This window comes from Paramisgurnus dabryanus, chromosome 24 (genome assembly GCF_030506205.2).
Source record: "Paramisgurnus dabryanus chromosome 24, PD_genome_1.1, whole genome shotgun sequence".
NCBI classification, from domain to species: domain Eukaryota; kingdom Metazoa; phylum Chordata; class Actinopteri; order Cypriniformes; family Cobitidae; genus Paramisgurnus; species Paramisgurnus dabryanus.
In genome coordinates, this window is record NC_133360.1 from 23,308,937 (window position 1) to 23,326,468 (window position 17,532).

General features: G+C 36.2%; 1 protein-coding gene across 10 annotated transcripts in view; it reads left to right on the top strand.

Annotated features, from left to right (window-relative positions):
* The first annotated feature begins 888 nt into the window (after nucleotides 1-888).
* ptprc (protein tyrosine phosphatase receptor type C) overlaps nucleotides 889-17,532 on the top strand; it is a 58,165-nt gene continuing 41,521 nt past the window's right edge. For 2 of the 10 annotated variants that reach the window (XM_065259530.2, XM_065259531.1), the window contains exons 1-10: nucleotides 891-1,088; nucleotides 1,179-1,273; nucleotides 7,114-7,200; nucleotides 9,506-9,529; nucleotides 9,669-9,680; nucleotides 9,840-9,896; nucleotides 10,479-10,589; nucleotides 14,358-14,540; nucleotides 14,640-14,804; nucleotides 17,195-17,374. In XM_065259530.2, the coding sequence (XP_065115602.1) occupies nucleotides 1,219-1,273; nucleotides 7,114-7,200; nucleotides 9,506-9,529; nucleotides 9,669-9,680; nucleotides 9,840-9,896; nucleotides 10,479-10,589; nucleotides 14,358-14,540; nucleotides 14,640-14,804; nucleotides 17,195-17,374 (874 nt within the window). In that variant the 5' untranslated portion in view covers nucleotides 891-1,088; nucleotides 1,179-1,218. Of the gene's footprint in view, nucleotides 1,089-1,178; nucleotides 1,274-7,113; nucleotides 7,201-9,505; nucleotides 9,530-9,668; nucleotides 9,681-9,839; nucleotides 9,897-10,478; nucleotides 10,590-14,357; nucleotides 14,541-14,639; nucleotides 14,805-17,194; nucleotides 17,375-17,532 lie in introns of all 10 variants that reach the window. The other 8 variants (XM_065259523.2, XM_065259527.1, XM_065259532.1 and 5 more) reach the window with 8 other exon arrangements.

The window sequence follows — 17,532 nt, forward strand, 5'->3', positions numbered from 1 at the left end:
CAGATTATTGGGGTCGCTTTAACCCACAGACATAAAAAACAGCTTGCAGCAATCGTGTTAGAGTAGCCCGTTGTAAAACCGCAGACTTGGCAACCCTGCACAACAGCCTTTAGTGCGTTAGTGCTTATATAAAACATACTACATACTATTTTTAGTTACATACTATAAAGTCACAGAGTTGCTTTAAAACTTTATTTTATCCAAGTACCTCCCCCTTTTAAAGATAGTCATTATTATGCAAATTAATAATTAAGGAGATCATTTGGAAAAGCCGCTTTAGCTACATATTCATTTAATAGTCTATATAAAATGGTTTATATAAAATGTTTTGGACGTTTTGCATCTGAGCTCTTCACTTGGTCTTTATAAATGCTATATCGTGACGTACTGCATACAGGCAAACAACCTTTTTGCATATCAGCCGGTGCTATTTAAAGCTATACCTGTATACTCTACATCAAAAGTGTGTATGAATTATATGATATTGTATATGTGCTTTTATTTTTTATGCATACAGCACTTTATAGTAATATACTTATAGTTTATTTATATTTTATATAGTTTATTATAACATTTTTACAATTAATTTAATTTTAAGAGTAAAACATCCTCCATACAGCAGTCTTAAATACTTGTTAAATTATTAAATAATTTTCTCTTGAAATATCTGTCAGAAATATTTTTATTTTTAAGTTAAGAAAATTTATTTTGGATTTATTGATTACTTATGTAATCTGTGAATTTCACTTATCATGAGATTTGGTTTTAGTTAGATTGCCTTCGAGTGTCTAAGATGATTCGAGTTCAAAACATGCATTTTCTCTGCTACTCTTGCTGTCAATAAGTGCAAAAATGAAACGATGTTCTCTCATTCCTCATTCGAAGGCCATGACATAGTGCGAAGATGTGTGGCGTAGATGAAAAATGCAACTTCCTGTTAAGAAAGGGCCTTAACGCCGAGTCGAGGAGGCGAGTGTCTCTCTGACTCCGTTCTTGTCTCTAGACCTGCAGACACAAGATTGAGGGATTTTTTTTTTAGGTAAAAATACACAGACAACTGGACTCACTGATTAGACGAACGAGAACACGTAAGATTCATTTTAAAAACCAAAATAGAGATGGGGACTAAAACAGGAAAGTTCTGATGGTTAATTCAGATATGTGTCTGTTTGAAACAGGACATATGGTGTCTTAGAAGAGCCGTTTCAACTTTTGGCTATGGCGAGATTTTTCGGACTAGGGCCATTGATTTTGGTCCTATGCATGGCTTTATGTAAGTACATATTTTTTTTGTGTACCGTATAGCGGGTTTATGTGTGTGTGTATGTGTGTATATAGTAAAAATATATATTTTTATATATATATATATATTTTTCATTTATCACAATATCATTAAATTTGGGCGTTGTTATTTTGGTACATATTGTAGTTGATTACTTATTTTATTTTATTTTAATATGAGTTTGTGTAGAACGGTTCATTCAATTTAGGAATTGTTTTGAAGTATATTAGATGAAAATTAGCCAGTATTTGTAATTAATTAATTTACTTTTATAAATTGACTACTGTGTATGTACTGAAATAATGAATGAACAAAATATATCATATCATTGTATCTCGACAGAGATATAAATGATAATCAGATCTAAGTTTATAAATGCGAGACGGCATGTTTGAAATTGACATTTTTGTATTAAATGTAATAATTTGTACAAATTTATACTAAAATACAGTTTTCATTGGTTGACACAAAAAGGAGAAATTCTTTGTCTTTAGTCAAAAATGAGAAGTTGTAGTTTTGTTAAGCATCGGTGTGATGACAAACTCATTAAATATCATCAAAGAGCATCATATGAAGCGTTTAGCGTGTAATTTTTCCCAATCGTCCATCCATGGCTAGACATTTGTGAAGTGTGATGGATGATAACTTTGTTACCTGTTGAATCTGTCAGAGATAAGACATGTTTGGGCGTGTCCCCCGTCACCGTCGGTTCAGAGTTTGAGATGTCAATCTGACTTGAACGGGACATTTTGTTGGATGTTGTTCACAGCTTGTTGTTTTAGAACATGAAACTGTTGTGCATTGTTAAATACAAAGATTTTTTAAAGTATATTCGGTTCAGAAAATCTATATGTGGATCACAAATCGGCTACTACAGGTTTTTTTGATGTTAGGCTACAGATCTGTTTTAGTTTCTGGTTCTCGTCAGGACGTTTCTCATCAGGAAGTAAAACCTTAAAGAAACGGCGTGTGAAGGTTTTTGGTTCTGTTTGGGAAGCATATATTTTAATCTCATTTATTAAATTAAATTCTGTACTTTTAGGCGTTTTTGCACGTATTGCACTATGCTTTTGATCATAACGCCTTGTGTTACAGGCCTCTGACCACTTCCTTGTTCCATTTCGATCTGGTTCCTGCCTTGCAAATTTCCCGGTTAAAAGGATGCTCATGAGAGAAATAATGCTTTGAGAGGAAGAGATGCTTTTTAAAGAGTTTGGCTATATATTTGACATTGATGTGGGTTCAGAACAGATGAGAGTTTTAGTGACTGCACTGCACATGCAAATCATGGGGAACTTAGAGATCGAGATATTAACCGACATAAAAGACTATTAGCAGCATCATGTGAATGCATTTTATTACTTTTATGAATGGACTGAATCAATCTGACTACATCACAGTACATAGCCAGGTAGAGGTTAAGGCAGTGTTCCTCAAGGTTTTCGGCGTACCCCCCCCGCCCACCGTGTAAAGTGCATCCCTTTGCACCTGCCCTAAAGAAAATTTATAATAATCTTTAGTATAGTACTCAATCTGACTACGTTACTGTACATGGTCAGGTAGAGGTTAAGGCGGTGGTCCTCAAGGTTTTCGGCGTACCCCCCGCCCACTGTGTAAAGTGCATCCCTTTGCACCCCCCTTAAGAAAATGTATAATAATCTCAAACTTAGAATTTGTATTAAACAAAACATATTAAATTGTACAATTGTTGCGTAGAGTAGCATAGCTTAATGTATTGCATAAAATCGGTCATACAACCTTCTCGCCTCTCCCAGTTTGTTAAAAGGGTGAAATTATATATTAGAAAATTAACAATAAAATAAATTATCTCTACTAACGAACATTTATGGACTTCTGGTGTGATAAATTGTGCGTCATCTTTAAAGATAAACATTATGTTGTAATCTTGAACCAATAAGTGACAACTTGTTCTTAGGCTGCGGTTTTTGATAGGTTTATTGATATGTATTTAGGCGAATGTGTATGTAGATACTCTTTTAGCAAACTAACATTTGATCTTCCTATGTTCTGGTGTATGACAGCCAATCAGTTCCCACTGGAAAAACAAGCTCCGCCCCTTAATGCATATTTTAATGCTGATTGAATCCAGTGTTATTCTGAAAAATACATCACACTTTCAGAGTAATATGCAATAAAAAGTGCCAATTTACTCACTGACAATAAATAATTATTTTAGCATTTCCTATTTGGTAAATATTCGGCTTCCCTCTTCCGGTTTGATCAAATAAATGTTATTTCACAATAAAATATTTGTGTTCAATAATAGATATCTGTGCACGTAGACTTTTTTCATATGCAAAAAAATTATCTTTGGAAAAGTATTGATTGCACAGTGCTTACAATCAATTATTTAATGTAATAGCTTCCATGTAAACCCATGAGAACAAAATCGAAAGGCTACAACTAGGTCTGTGTTTCATTATATTAACCAAAAGTGTCACATGCCTTATTTTAGGTGTTGTGTAGCTGCTATGGCGTGAGAAGAGAAGCACAGTTTTACCACTTGTCTGCAATTAGACAAAAGTGGACAAAGGGGACCGCAGTAGAAATTTAAAATGGGCACATATGTGAGGTTTACGTGTAGAACAAAACCAGGATGACATGTTAGACACCAAAGTTAATTCAGTTAATAAAGTACTTAGTTAATCAAATAATTCAGTTTCTAAAAGTACAGAAATAATGGTCAAAAATATTCCCAAGCTGTCACTGGGGAAGTACCCTTATAAAATGGTCCTAATATTTACCATTAAGGTACAGATATGTATGGTACCACTACTGTATGTACACATGAGATACTAGTATGCGCTCTTTGGTACCAAATGTACATTTTATTATGTACTCTTTAGGTACAAAGGTGTACTTTTTGATATGGTACCACCCCAGTGACATCTAGGGACTATTTTTTGCCCATTTTCCCTGACAGTGTAAACTCGCTGCTTTACTATAAAATAACCAAACTAAAGTGCTTAATAATTCTTAATTTTTGAACAAAACAAGGTTAAAATTAAAGTGGTGCCAGCTGGCATTTTTTGCAATTTTCCAACCACTTTAAATTTGAGGGACAGGGATTACCTTATACTAGGCCTTAGTTAAATTAGGATATTTAGGTGATTTTTAAAAGCAAAATTTATTAACAAACATTACTGGTGTGCATTTTCAGACACAACACAAGCACTGATATATTTAAAGATATTTCTAAACAAGTTGTTTTCGGTCAAGGTGACACTAATATCCAAGTTAGTCTGGGACTAGGCCTCTATGGGGTGGTTTCCCGGACAGGGATTATCTTAAAACCAGGACTAGGCCTTAGTTTAATTAGGAAATATAACTTGATTTAACAAACATGCCTTACTAAAAACATTACTTGTGTGCTTTTTGAGGCAAAACAAGGGCACTGATGTATTTTAAGATATTTCAGTGCAAGTTGTTTTCAGTTTGGACAGCTCTTACATTTATTTTAGTCTAGGACTAGTCTAATCCCTGTCCGGGACACCGCCCCTAAGAGTTTAAACTTTTAAAACTTAGCTAACATGACATCAGTCATCTTTAAATTAAAAATCTGATATAACAACAACGATACGTTTATATACAATTTATGGCAATGCTTTATTTTATACACTGCAAAAAATGATTTTCAAGAAAAAAAATTCTTGTTTTCAGTAAAAATATCTAAAAATTCTTAAATTAAGATGCTTTTTCTTGATGAACAAAATGACCCAAGAAAATAAGTCTAGTTTTAAGACCAAAAATATCACATTTAAGTAATTTTGTGCATAAAACAAGCAAAACAAATCTGCCAATAGGGTAAGCAAATTTTTCTTGAAATTAGTGTTTAAGAAAAATGTTCAAGATTTTTTTGCTTACCCCATTAGCAGATTTATTTGCTTGTTTTATGCACAAAATCACTTCAATTTGATATTTTTGGTCTAAAAACTAGACTTTTTTTCTTGGGTCGTTTTGCTCATCAAGAAAAAGCATCTTCATTTAAGAATTTTTAGATATTTTTACTGAAAACAAGATAAAAAACTACAATTTTTTTTCTTGAAAATCATTTTTTGCAGTGTAGTGTCTTTGGTACAGTTGTTACATATTCTTGCTATAATAATAATGTTTAATTATGCATAATTACATACAACTAACCCTAAACCAAACCCTGATCCTAACCCTAACCCTATAGTAACTACATGTTGCTAATTTATATTACTTAGTATTTAATTATATAATTACACTCCAACACGGACACTGTAAAATAAAGTGTGACCCATTTTATTTTTCTTTAAAAGCCACTCAGAAACAATATATAAAAATTGTTGGACCATTAGTGACTGTTTTAGTATATGATATACGCCATACCTTTCCAAAATTTGCCATAATGAATATTCAGTATTGAGTATTCAATACTAAATTTACTAAACGTGCATCATCTTATTCGAAACCATCAGATAATACTTTAAAAGCAAGTCAAACTGAGTGTAGATTTTTTTTATCATCAAAAGTGTTATCAATGAATACTATAATATGTTCAAACACATAATATCATTACAAAGCTGGCATTGAAGTGGGCAAGAAGCATTCATCTTATGAACTGCATGTGCAGGCTGTTAGTCATTGTTCTCATTTTGTCATTTCGTTCCATGTAATGGGTGGACCTGCTAAAAATGCTGCAGCACAATGCATGCATCTCGAGCTGTGAACCGAGTAAAGCCAAACCACATCCGGGACAAAAAAAGTACTGCCACACGGACGCTTCTTAGAATTTAAAAATGCCGTCATAAAAATGTATTTTATAGTTTTGCAAAATACCAAATCTTATCAAACACTCATACAGTCCCGGTGAACAGCATCGATCATTATAGATGGAGTTTATATGCATATTCGTGACTCTTTTGTTTCTTTATTGGTTGACCACATCTGTTATTCATACTATTTGCCACTATCATAGCCGACAGCCTGTTATCTTTTCGAAGTCTATAAAACCTAGTATCTATTTAGGTACACACAGAAGCATTACCGCACCCCTCCGAAACTCGTGTTTAAGTTAGGCGTCTGTAGATTTGCAGAAAGCAGATATTCTTACAGTATATCAAGCAGAACAGAAACCAAAATGTCTTAGCTGGGGTGAGGGGGAAGGGTTTTGTCAAAGCTACAGGAAGCTGTGGTTGAGAAACTGAAATAGTTGTGCTCGCCGTTTCCATGGCAACCAGGTCGCGCCACACGCTAGTCACTCCCTTCTCTTTTTTTGTGACGATGGTTTGCAAGGAGCTGACCTTTGTGTTTGGTCTCTAAGAATATCATTGTATGAGAAAATAATGTGTCTTAATGTTGGCTGACTTGCTTTTAAAAATACACTTGTTAACTTTTCAGTTGTTACAGTACAGGCCTATCTGCACTGGTTAAATAATGGAAAATGATATTATTGCTGTTATTGTCAGCGCTAGTTTTGGTTTTCTTGTAGATCGACTGGTAGAGCACAGCATAAGCAAAACTGAGATCATGGGTAAATTCCCAAGAAACATGCAAACTGACAAATACAGAAGTTGCATGTGCTTTAAGTCACTAGTGCAATGCGTATGCAAAGCTTACGTCATCCAAGCTTTTGCCATCAGTGGAGATTTTGTTGAAAAGTGCGTAACTTGCCAAAGAAAAACCACATTGCAGGTTGGCTTTATCTAAAGTAACATAAGTCAAGTCATTTGGTTCGGTTAATGAAATAAACTTGTTTTATTGTGGCTGTATTCAGCTGTCATCTGTCTATTGTTGTATTATGACTTTTCTCTGTTATGTTTAAACTTTATGATTGTATGAATTAGGTGTACATTTTGGTGACTCAGCCAACTCAACCGACCCCTCCACTAATCCCACTCTAACCACTCTCAATACCCCAGCAGTCAGTACAGGTAACCATGCCAACAGCATCACCTCAACAGACACACATTCAAGTCAATCTCTCTCATGACCTCTGACCTCCATCCTCTTTTCTCTCTGCATTGCATGCAAACTCAACACCACACGCTGCATCGCTTTCTCTTAAACACACACCACCATCATTCATTAGCAGCAGAAAAACAGGACTGAAATATTTTTGCATCATGGGAGATGACATTAAACTCTCATTATGAAATGTTAAATATGGCCTTTTTGACTCGTATGAACAAACCGGAAAACAGGTCTCATCACTTCCGCTTGTCGAGAAAACGTCAATGAACTGATAGCAATATATTTATAAAGTTCTGAGGTATCCAGCTAACCTACACTCTTAGAAAAGATGTGTTCATTTTTTCCACATCTTTTTGTGTTAAGATTTTAACACATGTGTAATTTTGTGTTAAAATAAAACACAAGTTGTGTTAAAAGTAACAAAAGATTTGTTGTTTTATTAATAACACAGAGATGGGTGGATTCTGGGACAATGCATTTAGTTTGTTGTCCCAGAATCACACTAATGTGTTGTTTTTAACACAGCCATCCTAAGAGTGTAGCTAGATGTTTTATTTGTTGCATTTAATCTGTTTTAGTATCCAAATGTGACCCTGGACCACAAAACTAGTCGTAAGAGTCATTTTTTTTAAATCTGAAATCATCTGAAATCTAGGTAACTACACTTATTTGTTGTAGAGTGCAAAAATTTTAATATTTACAGGGCTCAACGTAAATAATTTTTAGGTTTTCACTTGCCCTGCCAAAGTTTTCACTGGCTACAATAAAAAAATTCTGTGTCACAATTATAAATAATAATTTAAAAGTCAAATATAATTGTATGCATATACAACAGACATGTTCCAACGAAAAAAGTCTCCCAATTTTTCTGCTTTACCTGTAAACTGACAGCAAATTGTGCAAAAAATTGCATTGTTTCTTTCGTCGTGTTTTACGCAGTAAATGTCTGCTTCCAAGATGTTAAATAATATACATTAGTGAAAATATATTTTAGTGACTGAGGCTGAAGCACTGGCCCGATCGGGCAAGTGACAATACTTTTTACTGGCCTGAACGTCTCTAATGCTTGCCCCGGCCACGTTGAGCCCTTATTTAAAAGATCGCATTTACAGATCTTTCTTTATTTATTCTTCACATCATTCAAGCATCTATGGCTATATGCATGGTTAGAACTGGTTAATTCATACACAAGTTGATCCATACACCGGTTTGGGAAGGGGCAATTTGGTAACTCCAATTCACCTAACTTGCATGTTTTTGGCCTGTGGGAGGAAACCGGAGTAACGGGAATAAACCCATGCTGACACAGGGAGAACATGCAAACTCTACACAGAAAGGCCACCTGAGCCACTGTGCCACCCTATTTACAAGTCCTTGGCAACACATTGTTACTAGGTTTGTTTTAGCTCTCTCTACTGGCTTGCCGCTGCAATGACTGAATAGTTAAATTGTAGGCTTTTACATAAAAAACAAAAAGCGTTTTCTGGCAAATTTTGCTGCATCTACTTACAAAAATAAAGTTTTGATACATTTACGGTAGGAAATTTACAAAATATCTTCATCCAACATGATCTTTACATAATATACTATATTTTGGCATAAAAGAAAAACCGATAATTTTGACTCATTCAATGTAATTTTGGCATTTTTATAAATATATCCGTGCGACTTACGACTGGTTTTGTTTTAGAGGGTCACAAATGTCAGTAAAAAATAGAAATATAATAAAACTTCATCCACTTCTAAAATCTGTATACATGTATGCGGTGTACATCGGTTATGCTTATCTTTGGTAGCTTCTTTGAAGGCATCTTGAGTAAAACATTTCTATATTTAAGAAAGCACATAAAAAAACCCGGAAGTGATATGACCTGTTTTGCAGAATATGGAAGATTGTTGGGCAAAAAAACATATTACTTTGATGTTTCTAGATTATTAAATTATATATAGGCTGAATACCAGATTGATACTTTATTATATATGTGTGTGTGTTTTGAAGGGTTTTACCATGAAGGTTGTTTCAATATAATCCTTGAATTATAAAGAAATAATACTGCTAACAGGTGTTAGCACAAAAGCTGTTAAAAGCTTGTTTGATGGCTTACTGTAATTTAATAGTAATTTATATTTAATTTTTACATTAAAAAACAAACTTGATTAAAAATCTCCAAAGAGCGATTAATGAGTAGTTTCTGGCAAATTTTATTATTGTGGTTTTGTGGTCTGTGAAGCAAATTTTATTAATAATACTGTTGTATTTTACAGTTCCCCCAACTGATACGCAGGCAGGTATGTGTTTTCCAAGCTACTTGTTACACTTTTAAATAATGCATATTTAATATAATACATCATTTAACATAGACAGTCAGTGATCAGTGGCATAATGATAGTCATTTAAACACATGACTAATAATGTTATGTTTTACAGGTCCCAATGGTGGTAAGTGTCATTTTATTTCTGATGCTGTTGCTTTTTATATAAACTTTTATTTCTGTGCTATAGTTACACATTTAACATGTGCCCAAAATACTTTAAAAAAAGTGACATGCTTTAATGTTTTCTCACTGTACAAACCTACTTAAAAACCTATGCTTATAGGCAACGATAGCACACCTACCACTCCTCCAAGCACAACTAGAGCAAATATCACTCAAGGTAAACCTGTCATCATTTCATCAATCTTACACTCTTGCATTTCTATTCTCTCACTCATCATCTCTCCATACTCTGACCTCCATCTTCCCATAATGCTTTGCTACACTCACTACCAATGAGCTTAAGTCATTTTTAAAATGGATGGGTAAGAAGTAGAGAAATGTATGCTTGTTTACTTGTTTTTTCTTACTTAATATTTAAATTATCCTTCTTAGAAATGTTGAATTTAGTTAAAATGTAAAATGAGTTTTCATTTGAAGTTGACAATGGCGCCTTGATTGTTTTATGAATGATCATGTTTTTCCTGGTAACAGATAATGTCAGTCATTACACCCGTCAACACAAAATAATGCTCGAGATACTGTTAGTTGAACATCATGTTTTTTTTATTAGTAGTGAATGGTTTGTGGATATATAGTTTTTATTATATATTTTGCCACAGTCAGCAACCAAATTGAGCAGTGAGCACACTGCACCAGACAACTCAACAACAAAAATTAGATTTTCAGAAAAGCCAAAATGTACTCTAACGATAAAAGAAACATTTTATTTGTTCACATAATCATCATCATGTACCAATAGAGACTAAGTCTGAAAGCGATAAGACAACTCAGATAAAGGGACCAGGCTCACCCACACCCACCACCTCACCCCCACGCACTACTTTACTGAATCCAGAAATACAAGAGACAGGTAATGCTCCTTCATTTACAAAAATTATTTTGACCAGTTAAAATGACTACAGTACATTTCAGTATCAAGTGTTTTACTGTAGATTTCAACATTTTAGTGTCATCTCTGTACTCTTAGTATTTCTTTGCATGTACAAGTAAGGGATAATGTAGAGGCAGCCGGTAGTTATTGGGAAATAAGCCCCGACAGTGTGATCAGGACCCGACGCGAAGCGGAGGGTCTTGTATCACACTGAAGGGGCTTATTTCCCAATAACTACCGGCTGCCTCTACATTATCCCGCTTATTACACGGCTACTTGCCACATAAGAAAAAAAACTGGACATGAATATGAATTTGAAACATTTTATTGGCATATTTGTTTTAAATTAACATTTTTATCCTTCCGCGAAACTTTGCACAGATGCATAAAATGATCGTAATACCTTATTAAGATCCTCTGCTTCATACTTGTCTGTCTCCATTTTTTCTCTTTTATCCAGTCTTTGAGAAGTTTTAATGCCCATTCTGTATTTTTTTGTGTGTTGGCTTCGTAGCTGCCATGCTCTATTTTGTCAAGTTCAGTCTCAGTAAGCTGTCCGTGTCTTGTCGTGGTTGTCCAGTGTTTGTCACAAGATGGCGCCAAACAGACAGTAATCTTTATTGATCTTTATTGGCGCGGAGCGATTTTACTCGTGCAAGTAGTCCGGCTATGCGTTATTATTTTGGAGCGGTTATTATTTGAAAAGAACGAACCTGCAAATGTCTCAACTGACCAATCAGAATCAAGCATTCCAGAGAGCCGTGTAATAAGTAGTTATAAAATGGCTGCAGCTGAATCACAGCCAGACTAAGATATTTATATTCTACCCCATAAGAAAATTCACAGATGAGATCTCTTAAAAGGGATAGTTCACCCCAGAATGAATTTTTTTAAAATCATAAATCACTTACCCCTGCGTCGTTCCAAACCCGCAAGTCCTTCTGTTGTCTTCAAAATACATTTTTAGATAGTTCTGATGAAAACCTTGTGAGACTGCTATTCAAGCCATAGACATATGTGTCATCAGTGGTTTCATAAGAATATTACAAAACACTTTTTTGCAAAACAAAACAAAAAACTTTAACAATTTGTTTTCCTTGTTGCGCGTTCACGGAGGTCGTGAACTCATAGTCTGCTTATGAGAGATTTTTAAATAAAATCTTTAGTTTTTTTCCATGTAATCCGTTTAATATTTCATTATTAAAATGAGAACAAATTACTCAAAACAATTTTATAGGGCTAGGTAAACATTTAGATTCTCAGATTTTAATTGATTTTCAATTTAAAGGGATAGTTAATTTACTCACTCTCATGCTGTTACAAACCTGTATACATTTTATTTTTGTTCTGATGAACAAAAATGAAGATATTTTGGGGAATGTTTGTAAACAAACATTTTTTTTACAGGCCCCATTGACTTCCATATTAGGAAAAAAGAATACTATAGAAGTCAATGGGTCTCAAGTAGTCTCAAAAATGGTAAAAATAAGTAAGATGGCATTGTAATAAAGCATTATCACCTGTGATCACCTGTGGCTGTATCCTGATGTTAATCATAGCCAGACGAATACATGGCCATAACAGCACCATTGGGAGTGTCCACCCCATTAAAACAAAAATCATAGATTAGATTTCTTTAATATTTTTTCTATATATCAATGAGATTAAATGGAGAGCAAATGTAAACTTTACTCTAAGAAAGGATGTGTTCATTTTGTACACATTTTTGTGTTATGCTTTTATACGTTGTGTAATTTTAACACATTATCTGTAATTTTGTGTTGATTTTGTGATAGAATCAAACATAAGTTGTGTTAAAGTTAACACAAAATGTGTTGTTTTAATAATAACACAGAGATGTGTGTAAACTAACACATCCACTCTAAGAGTGTTGCTGAAGTCTACGTCTTACATTTTCCAGTGGCGGCCGGTGACTTCTTTTTTCGAGGGCGCTCGATGCGAAGTTTGTCACAACATGTATGTAGCCCGTCATGTGTGTGGTTCCTTTTTTCAAAATATGTGTTCTGTGCGTCGAGTGATCCTGTGTGCATCACGTGTCTTGTCAAATAAGTGCATGCTAAAGGGTTTATGATAAAAGAGACGCTCGTGTTTGCCAGATACTCGCATAATCTCATGCGTAATCAGAGTTTACTGTTAAAGGAGTGTCTTGCGTGTATTTTGTGAACGTGAGCGTCTCTTTTATCATAAACAGTTTTGATGCGTGTGCAGCAGGCACTTATTTTGACAAGACACATGATGCACATGACCCAACAAACACATATTTTGAAAACACAAACAACACACATGACACTCCAAACACTTGAATTGGCGCCCCTCGGATGAGCAGTCACCAGCCGCCACTGTTATTGTTGTTGTTTTTTATTTAACATGGACCCACAACTGCAGGTCTCGTGCTGCCTCAGCAAACGCTCACCAGAGCTGTGAGGAACGCAAACATCACTGTAGGTTCACACCAGCCGCGGAAGAGGCGGCAAAAACGCGTGAACCGCGTCCAGTTTGCCGCTTGCACATTTTGAGTTTACTCGCTTAATCCGCGCGTGAACGCCGCGCGTGAAATTCTAGTCATTCGAGAAATTCACGCGGAAATCCGCGTCATGGGAGGGGCTTCTGCGACTCCGCGGAGACTACACCACTCCGCTCGCTTCCTGTAATCACGTCACTACTACAGCAAGCTCCTGATTGGTTAACGCGGTGCGGAATTCCGCCAAAGTTCAGATTTTTGAACTCGCGCGTTTCCCGCGGCAACGCTCAATTCGCGCGGAACGCCCCGCGCGTTCCGCGACATCCGCGCCGCGGCTACCACGTGTACCGCGCTGCAGGATGCCTTATCGCGTGTTTGCATTGACTTAACATGTAAATCATCCACGCTTGCCGCCTCTTCCGCGGCTGGTGTGAATCCACAGTCACCCTCATCATCAAATATGGAGACACAGGAGCGAAGTGTCTTTAAAGACATAATCTCGCAATGCTTGCAGGCTGCTTCCTTATGCTCTGCTCCCAGACAGACTACACATAACTTTTGTGTATCCTTACCCGTATTAAAATGTGGGCAAGGAGGAACACACAGTCTAAACTGTCTCAATTTATATGTCTAGTGAGCTAGCAAAAATGAGCAAGAATCAGACTTTTTGTTTTGATAGACAGTTTCAACATAGCAACTTAACTATGTTAAGAAAAAAACATTAACCATAATGTCCTAAAAAACAGGGAGTCGAAACAGAGACACTGTTTACACCTTTGAAGTGGAGGGGTGAGTGGTGGACTAAGCCAGGGGTTTTCAAACTTTTTGTGTGTGTGGACCACTATTTGTAATCAAGAATTTTCACGGACCACCTCATATTACTCATAATAAAATATGTCTACACAAAGTCCTGAATTTATCTGCACCTCTAAAGGTTTACTAGGCTTACTAGCACTAAAACTATAACTGGTCATCACATCAGTACAACAGATTCTTATTATTTTATATTTAATTTTGCCTAAACACGGACCACCTGCAGTACCCTCACGGACCACTAGTGGTCCGCGGACCACAGTTTGGGAATGGCCGGACTAAGCCATTGGTTGCAATTTACAATGCCACCACTAGATGCCACTAAAATCTACACACAACATCTTTAATGAATCATTATAATCTTCCATTGCTCTGTCAACAAAGTGCATCTACAGGTTTGATGTATTTGTACACAGAAATCAATACTAACTCAGTCCCCAATTACTTCCTAGCGGTGACATGCCCTAAAATTGACATAAAAGAGGATGTGCGTGCATTGAACAAAACAGAAGGCAGAGTTCCTGGTGACGTTATTCAGTTTGACTGCAAATCTTCTGATAAAACCATAGATGGAAGTAGTAGCATTATCTGCACTGATACTGGCGCCTGGAATGCATCTGTTCCAAAGTGTAAAGGTTAATAATTTCATTTCATATTTATCAGTATCCTCACTCAATCATTACATAATTCTGTGCTTTATTCAAAGTAATGATGGATTTTTACATTTCATTCAGAAATATCATGCACACCGCCTAACATAGAACATGAAACTGCTATCCAGGTGAAAGATTACAAGAAAGACGACACATTACAATATAAATGTGTTAAAGGATATAAACCCAGGCAAGGAACTTCCAAGTGCACTAAAGATGGCTGGACTCTCGAGCCAAAATGTGAAGGTAAAAATCAAGGTCAAACTTTACTGTTATTAAAAGTAACACAACATTTGTTTTCAATAATAAACACAGAGATGTGTTTATTCTGGGGCAACGCATTTAGTGTGTTGTCCCTAAACCAACACATCCACTCTAAAAGTGTTGCTTAAGTCTACGTCTTGCATATTTCCAGTGATGGCCGGTGACTTCTTTTTTCCAGGGCGCTCGATGCAAAGTTCATCACAACATGTATGTAGCCCGTCATGTGTGTGGTTCCTTTTTTCAAAATATGTGTTTGGCGCGTCCAGTGCTTTAAGTGGGCCAAAAGAGGTGCCGGTACTCTATTTGTTTTTTGTTTTTTTTGCTGACTCGACTCCTATATTGAAGGGGTTTTATATTCAGCAGTCAACAGACGACATTGTAAAAAATAATAAATCCTTTTATAAGTTTGTGGATTTGCTTGAGCTAGAAAGAGCTACTGAACATAAATAAAATGTGCAAAAGGATTTTGAAAAAATACTAGAAAGAGCTACTGTAGAAAGAGCTATTATTGAAAATAAATAAAATGTGCAAAATGTAGTTATGTGAGTAAAATTTTCAGCATGGTTAAATGCTAAAACTAGTTGTTCAGATAGAAAGAGCTTAAAAAAACTTTAAAATGACACCAAGACCATGATCTATGGGTTCAAGAATAACAAAATACTGGCCATTTGATACTAAAAAGTTATCACTTTATTTTGTCCCATTGTTTTCCATTTTGCGGGTGGTAAAACTACTTTGCGTGTTGTTCAAATTCATCGAAATCTCGTTCACTTGTAGTTTAGCAATTAAACTAAATGTCTATTACAATTTCAAGAATGTTTTTACCCTGCACATCCCCTGAGAAAATCCGAAGTTGCGTCGAGGGGAACCAAATTCACAGCCGCGACAGCGGAGATTATCACGTACAGTACCTACAAAATGGTATTGGATAAAGCTTGCGTCTGACCTGTAGCTGTCATTCTGGCTTGGTGGGATGTCAGGCAGCGAGTCCTCTGATTCTGACCTTGTTCTTTTACTACTAAGAGTCTAAAACAAGGAGGGCATATTAAGTGTTCGTTGTATTTTAATTTTAACCGAGCAGCTATGGTTGCGCGTTTCACAAACACACATCTCCAGACCTGACTGACAGCAGCAAAAGCGGCGCATCCGCTTTTAACTTGTAAACTCAAGGGTGTATGGGTAATGTAGTCTCTGCTCTCGGTGGGACGAATTAGGAAACCTACATTGTCAGCGCAGCCAAAGGATTAAATTAAACAGATGTGCAAATGAGCGTTCCGGTACGCCAAAAGCACGTTCTGGGCGCACGGAGAGGTGGTGGTACGCTCAAGAGCTATATTTAGAAGTGGCGGTACTGAGTTCCGGCGCGTTCCGGCCCACTTAAAGCACTGGGCGCGTCGAGTGATCCTATGTGCATCACGTGTTTTGTCAAATAAGTGCATGCTAAAGGGTTTATGATAAAAGAGACGCTTGCGTTTGACAGATACTCGCATAATCTCATGCGTAAACCGAGTTTATTGTTAAGGGAGTGTCTTGCGTGTATTTTGTAAACGTGAGCGTTTTTTTAATCATAAATGGTTTTGACGCATGTGCAGCAGGCACTTATTTTGAGAAAACATGTGATGCACATGGTTCACATGACGCAACAAACACATATTTTGAAAACACAAGCAACACACATGACACTCCAAACACTTGAATTTGCGCCCCTCGGATGAGCAGTCACCAGCCGCCACTGTTGTTGTTGTTCTTTATTTAACATGGACCCACGACTGCAGGTGTCACGCTGCCTCAGCAAACGCTGCCCAGAGCCGTGAGGAATGCAGACATTACCCTCCTCATCAAATACAGAGACACGGGAGCGAAGCATCTTTGAAGACATAATCTTGAAATGCTTGCAGGCTGCTTTCTAAAGAGCAGCCCTAGCATGCTACGCTCCCAGACAGACTACACATAACTTGGGAATTCTCACCCGTGTTAAATCGTGGGCAAGGAGGAACACACAGTCTAAACTTACTCAATTTATGCCTAGTGAGCTTGCAAAAATGAGCAAGAATAAGACTTTTTGTTTTGATAGACAATTATAATATAGCAACTTAACTATGTTAAGAAAAAAAAAATATTAACCATAATGTCCTAAAAACAGGGAGTCGAAACAGAGACACTGTTTACACCTTCGAAATGGAGGGGTGAGTGGTGGACTAAGCCGTTGGTTGAAATTTACAATGCCACCACTAGATGCCACTAAAATCTACACACAGCACCTTTAATGAATCATTATAATCTTCCAGTGCTCTGTCAACAAAGTGCATCTACAGGTTTGATGTATTTGTACACAGAAATCAATACTAAATCAGTCTCCATTTCCTTCCTAGTGGTGAAATGCCCAAAAATTCACACAGATGGGGATTTGACTGCATCGGGCAACACAGAAGGAGGAGGTTATGGTGACGTTATTCAGTTTGACTGCAAATCTAATAAAAGAATAGATGGAAGTAGTAGCATTATCTGCATGGATACTGGCAACTGGAGTGCATCTGTTCCAAACTGTATAGGTTAGTAATCTCATTTCATATTTGTCAGTGTCCTCACCCAATCATTACATGATTCTGTGCTTTATTCAAATTAATGATGGATTTTTACATTTAATACAGAGATATCATGCAAACCGCCTAACATACAACATGGAACTGTTAGGCAGGTGAAAGATTAC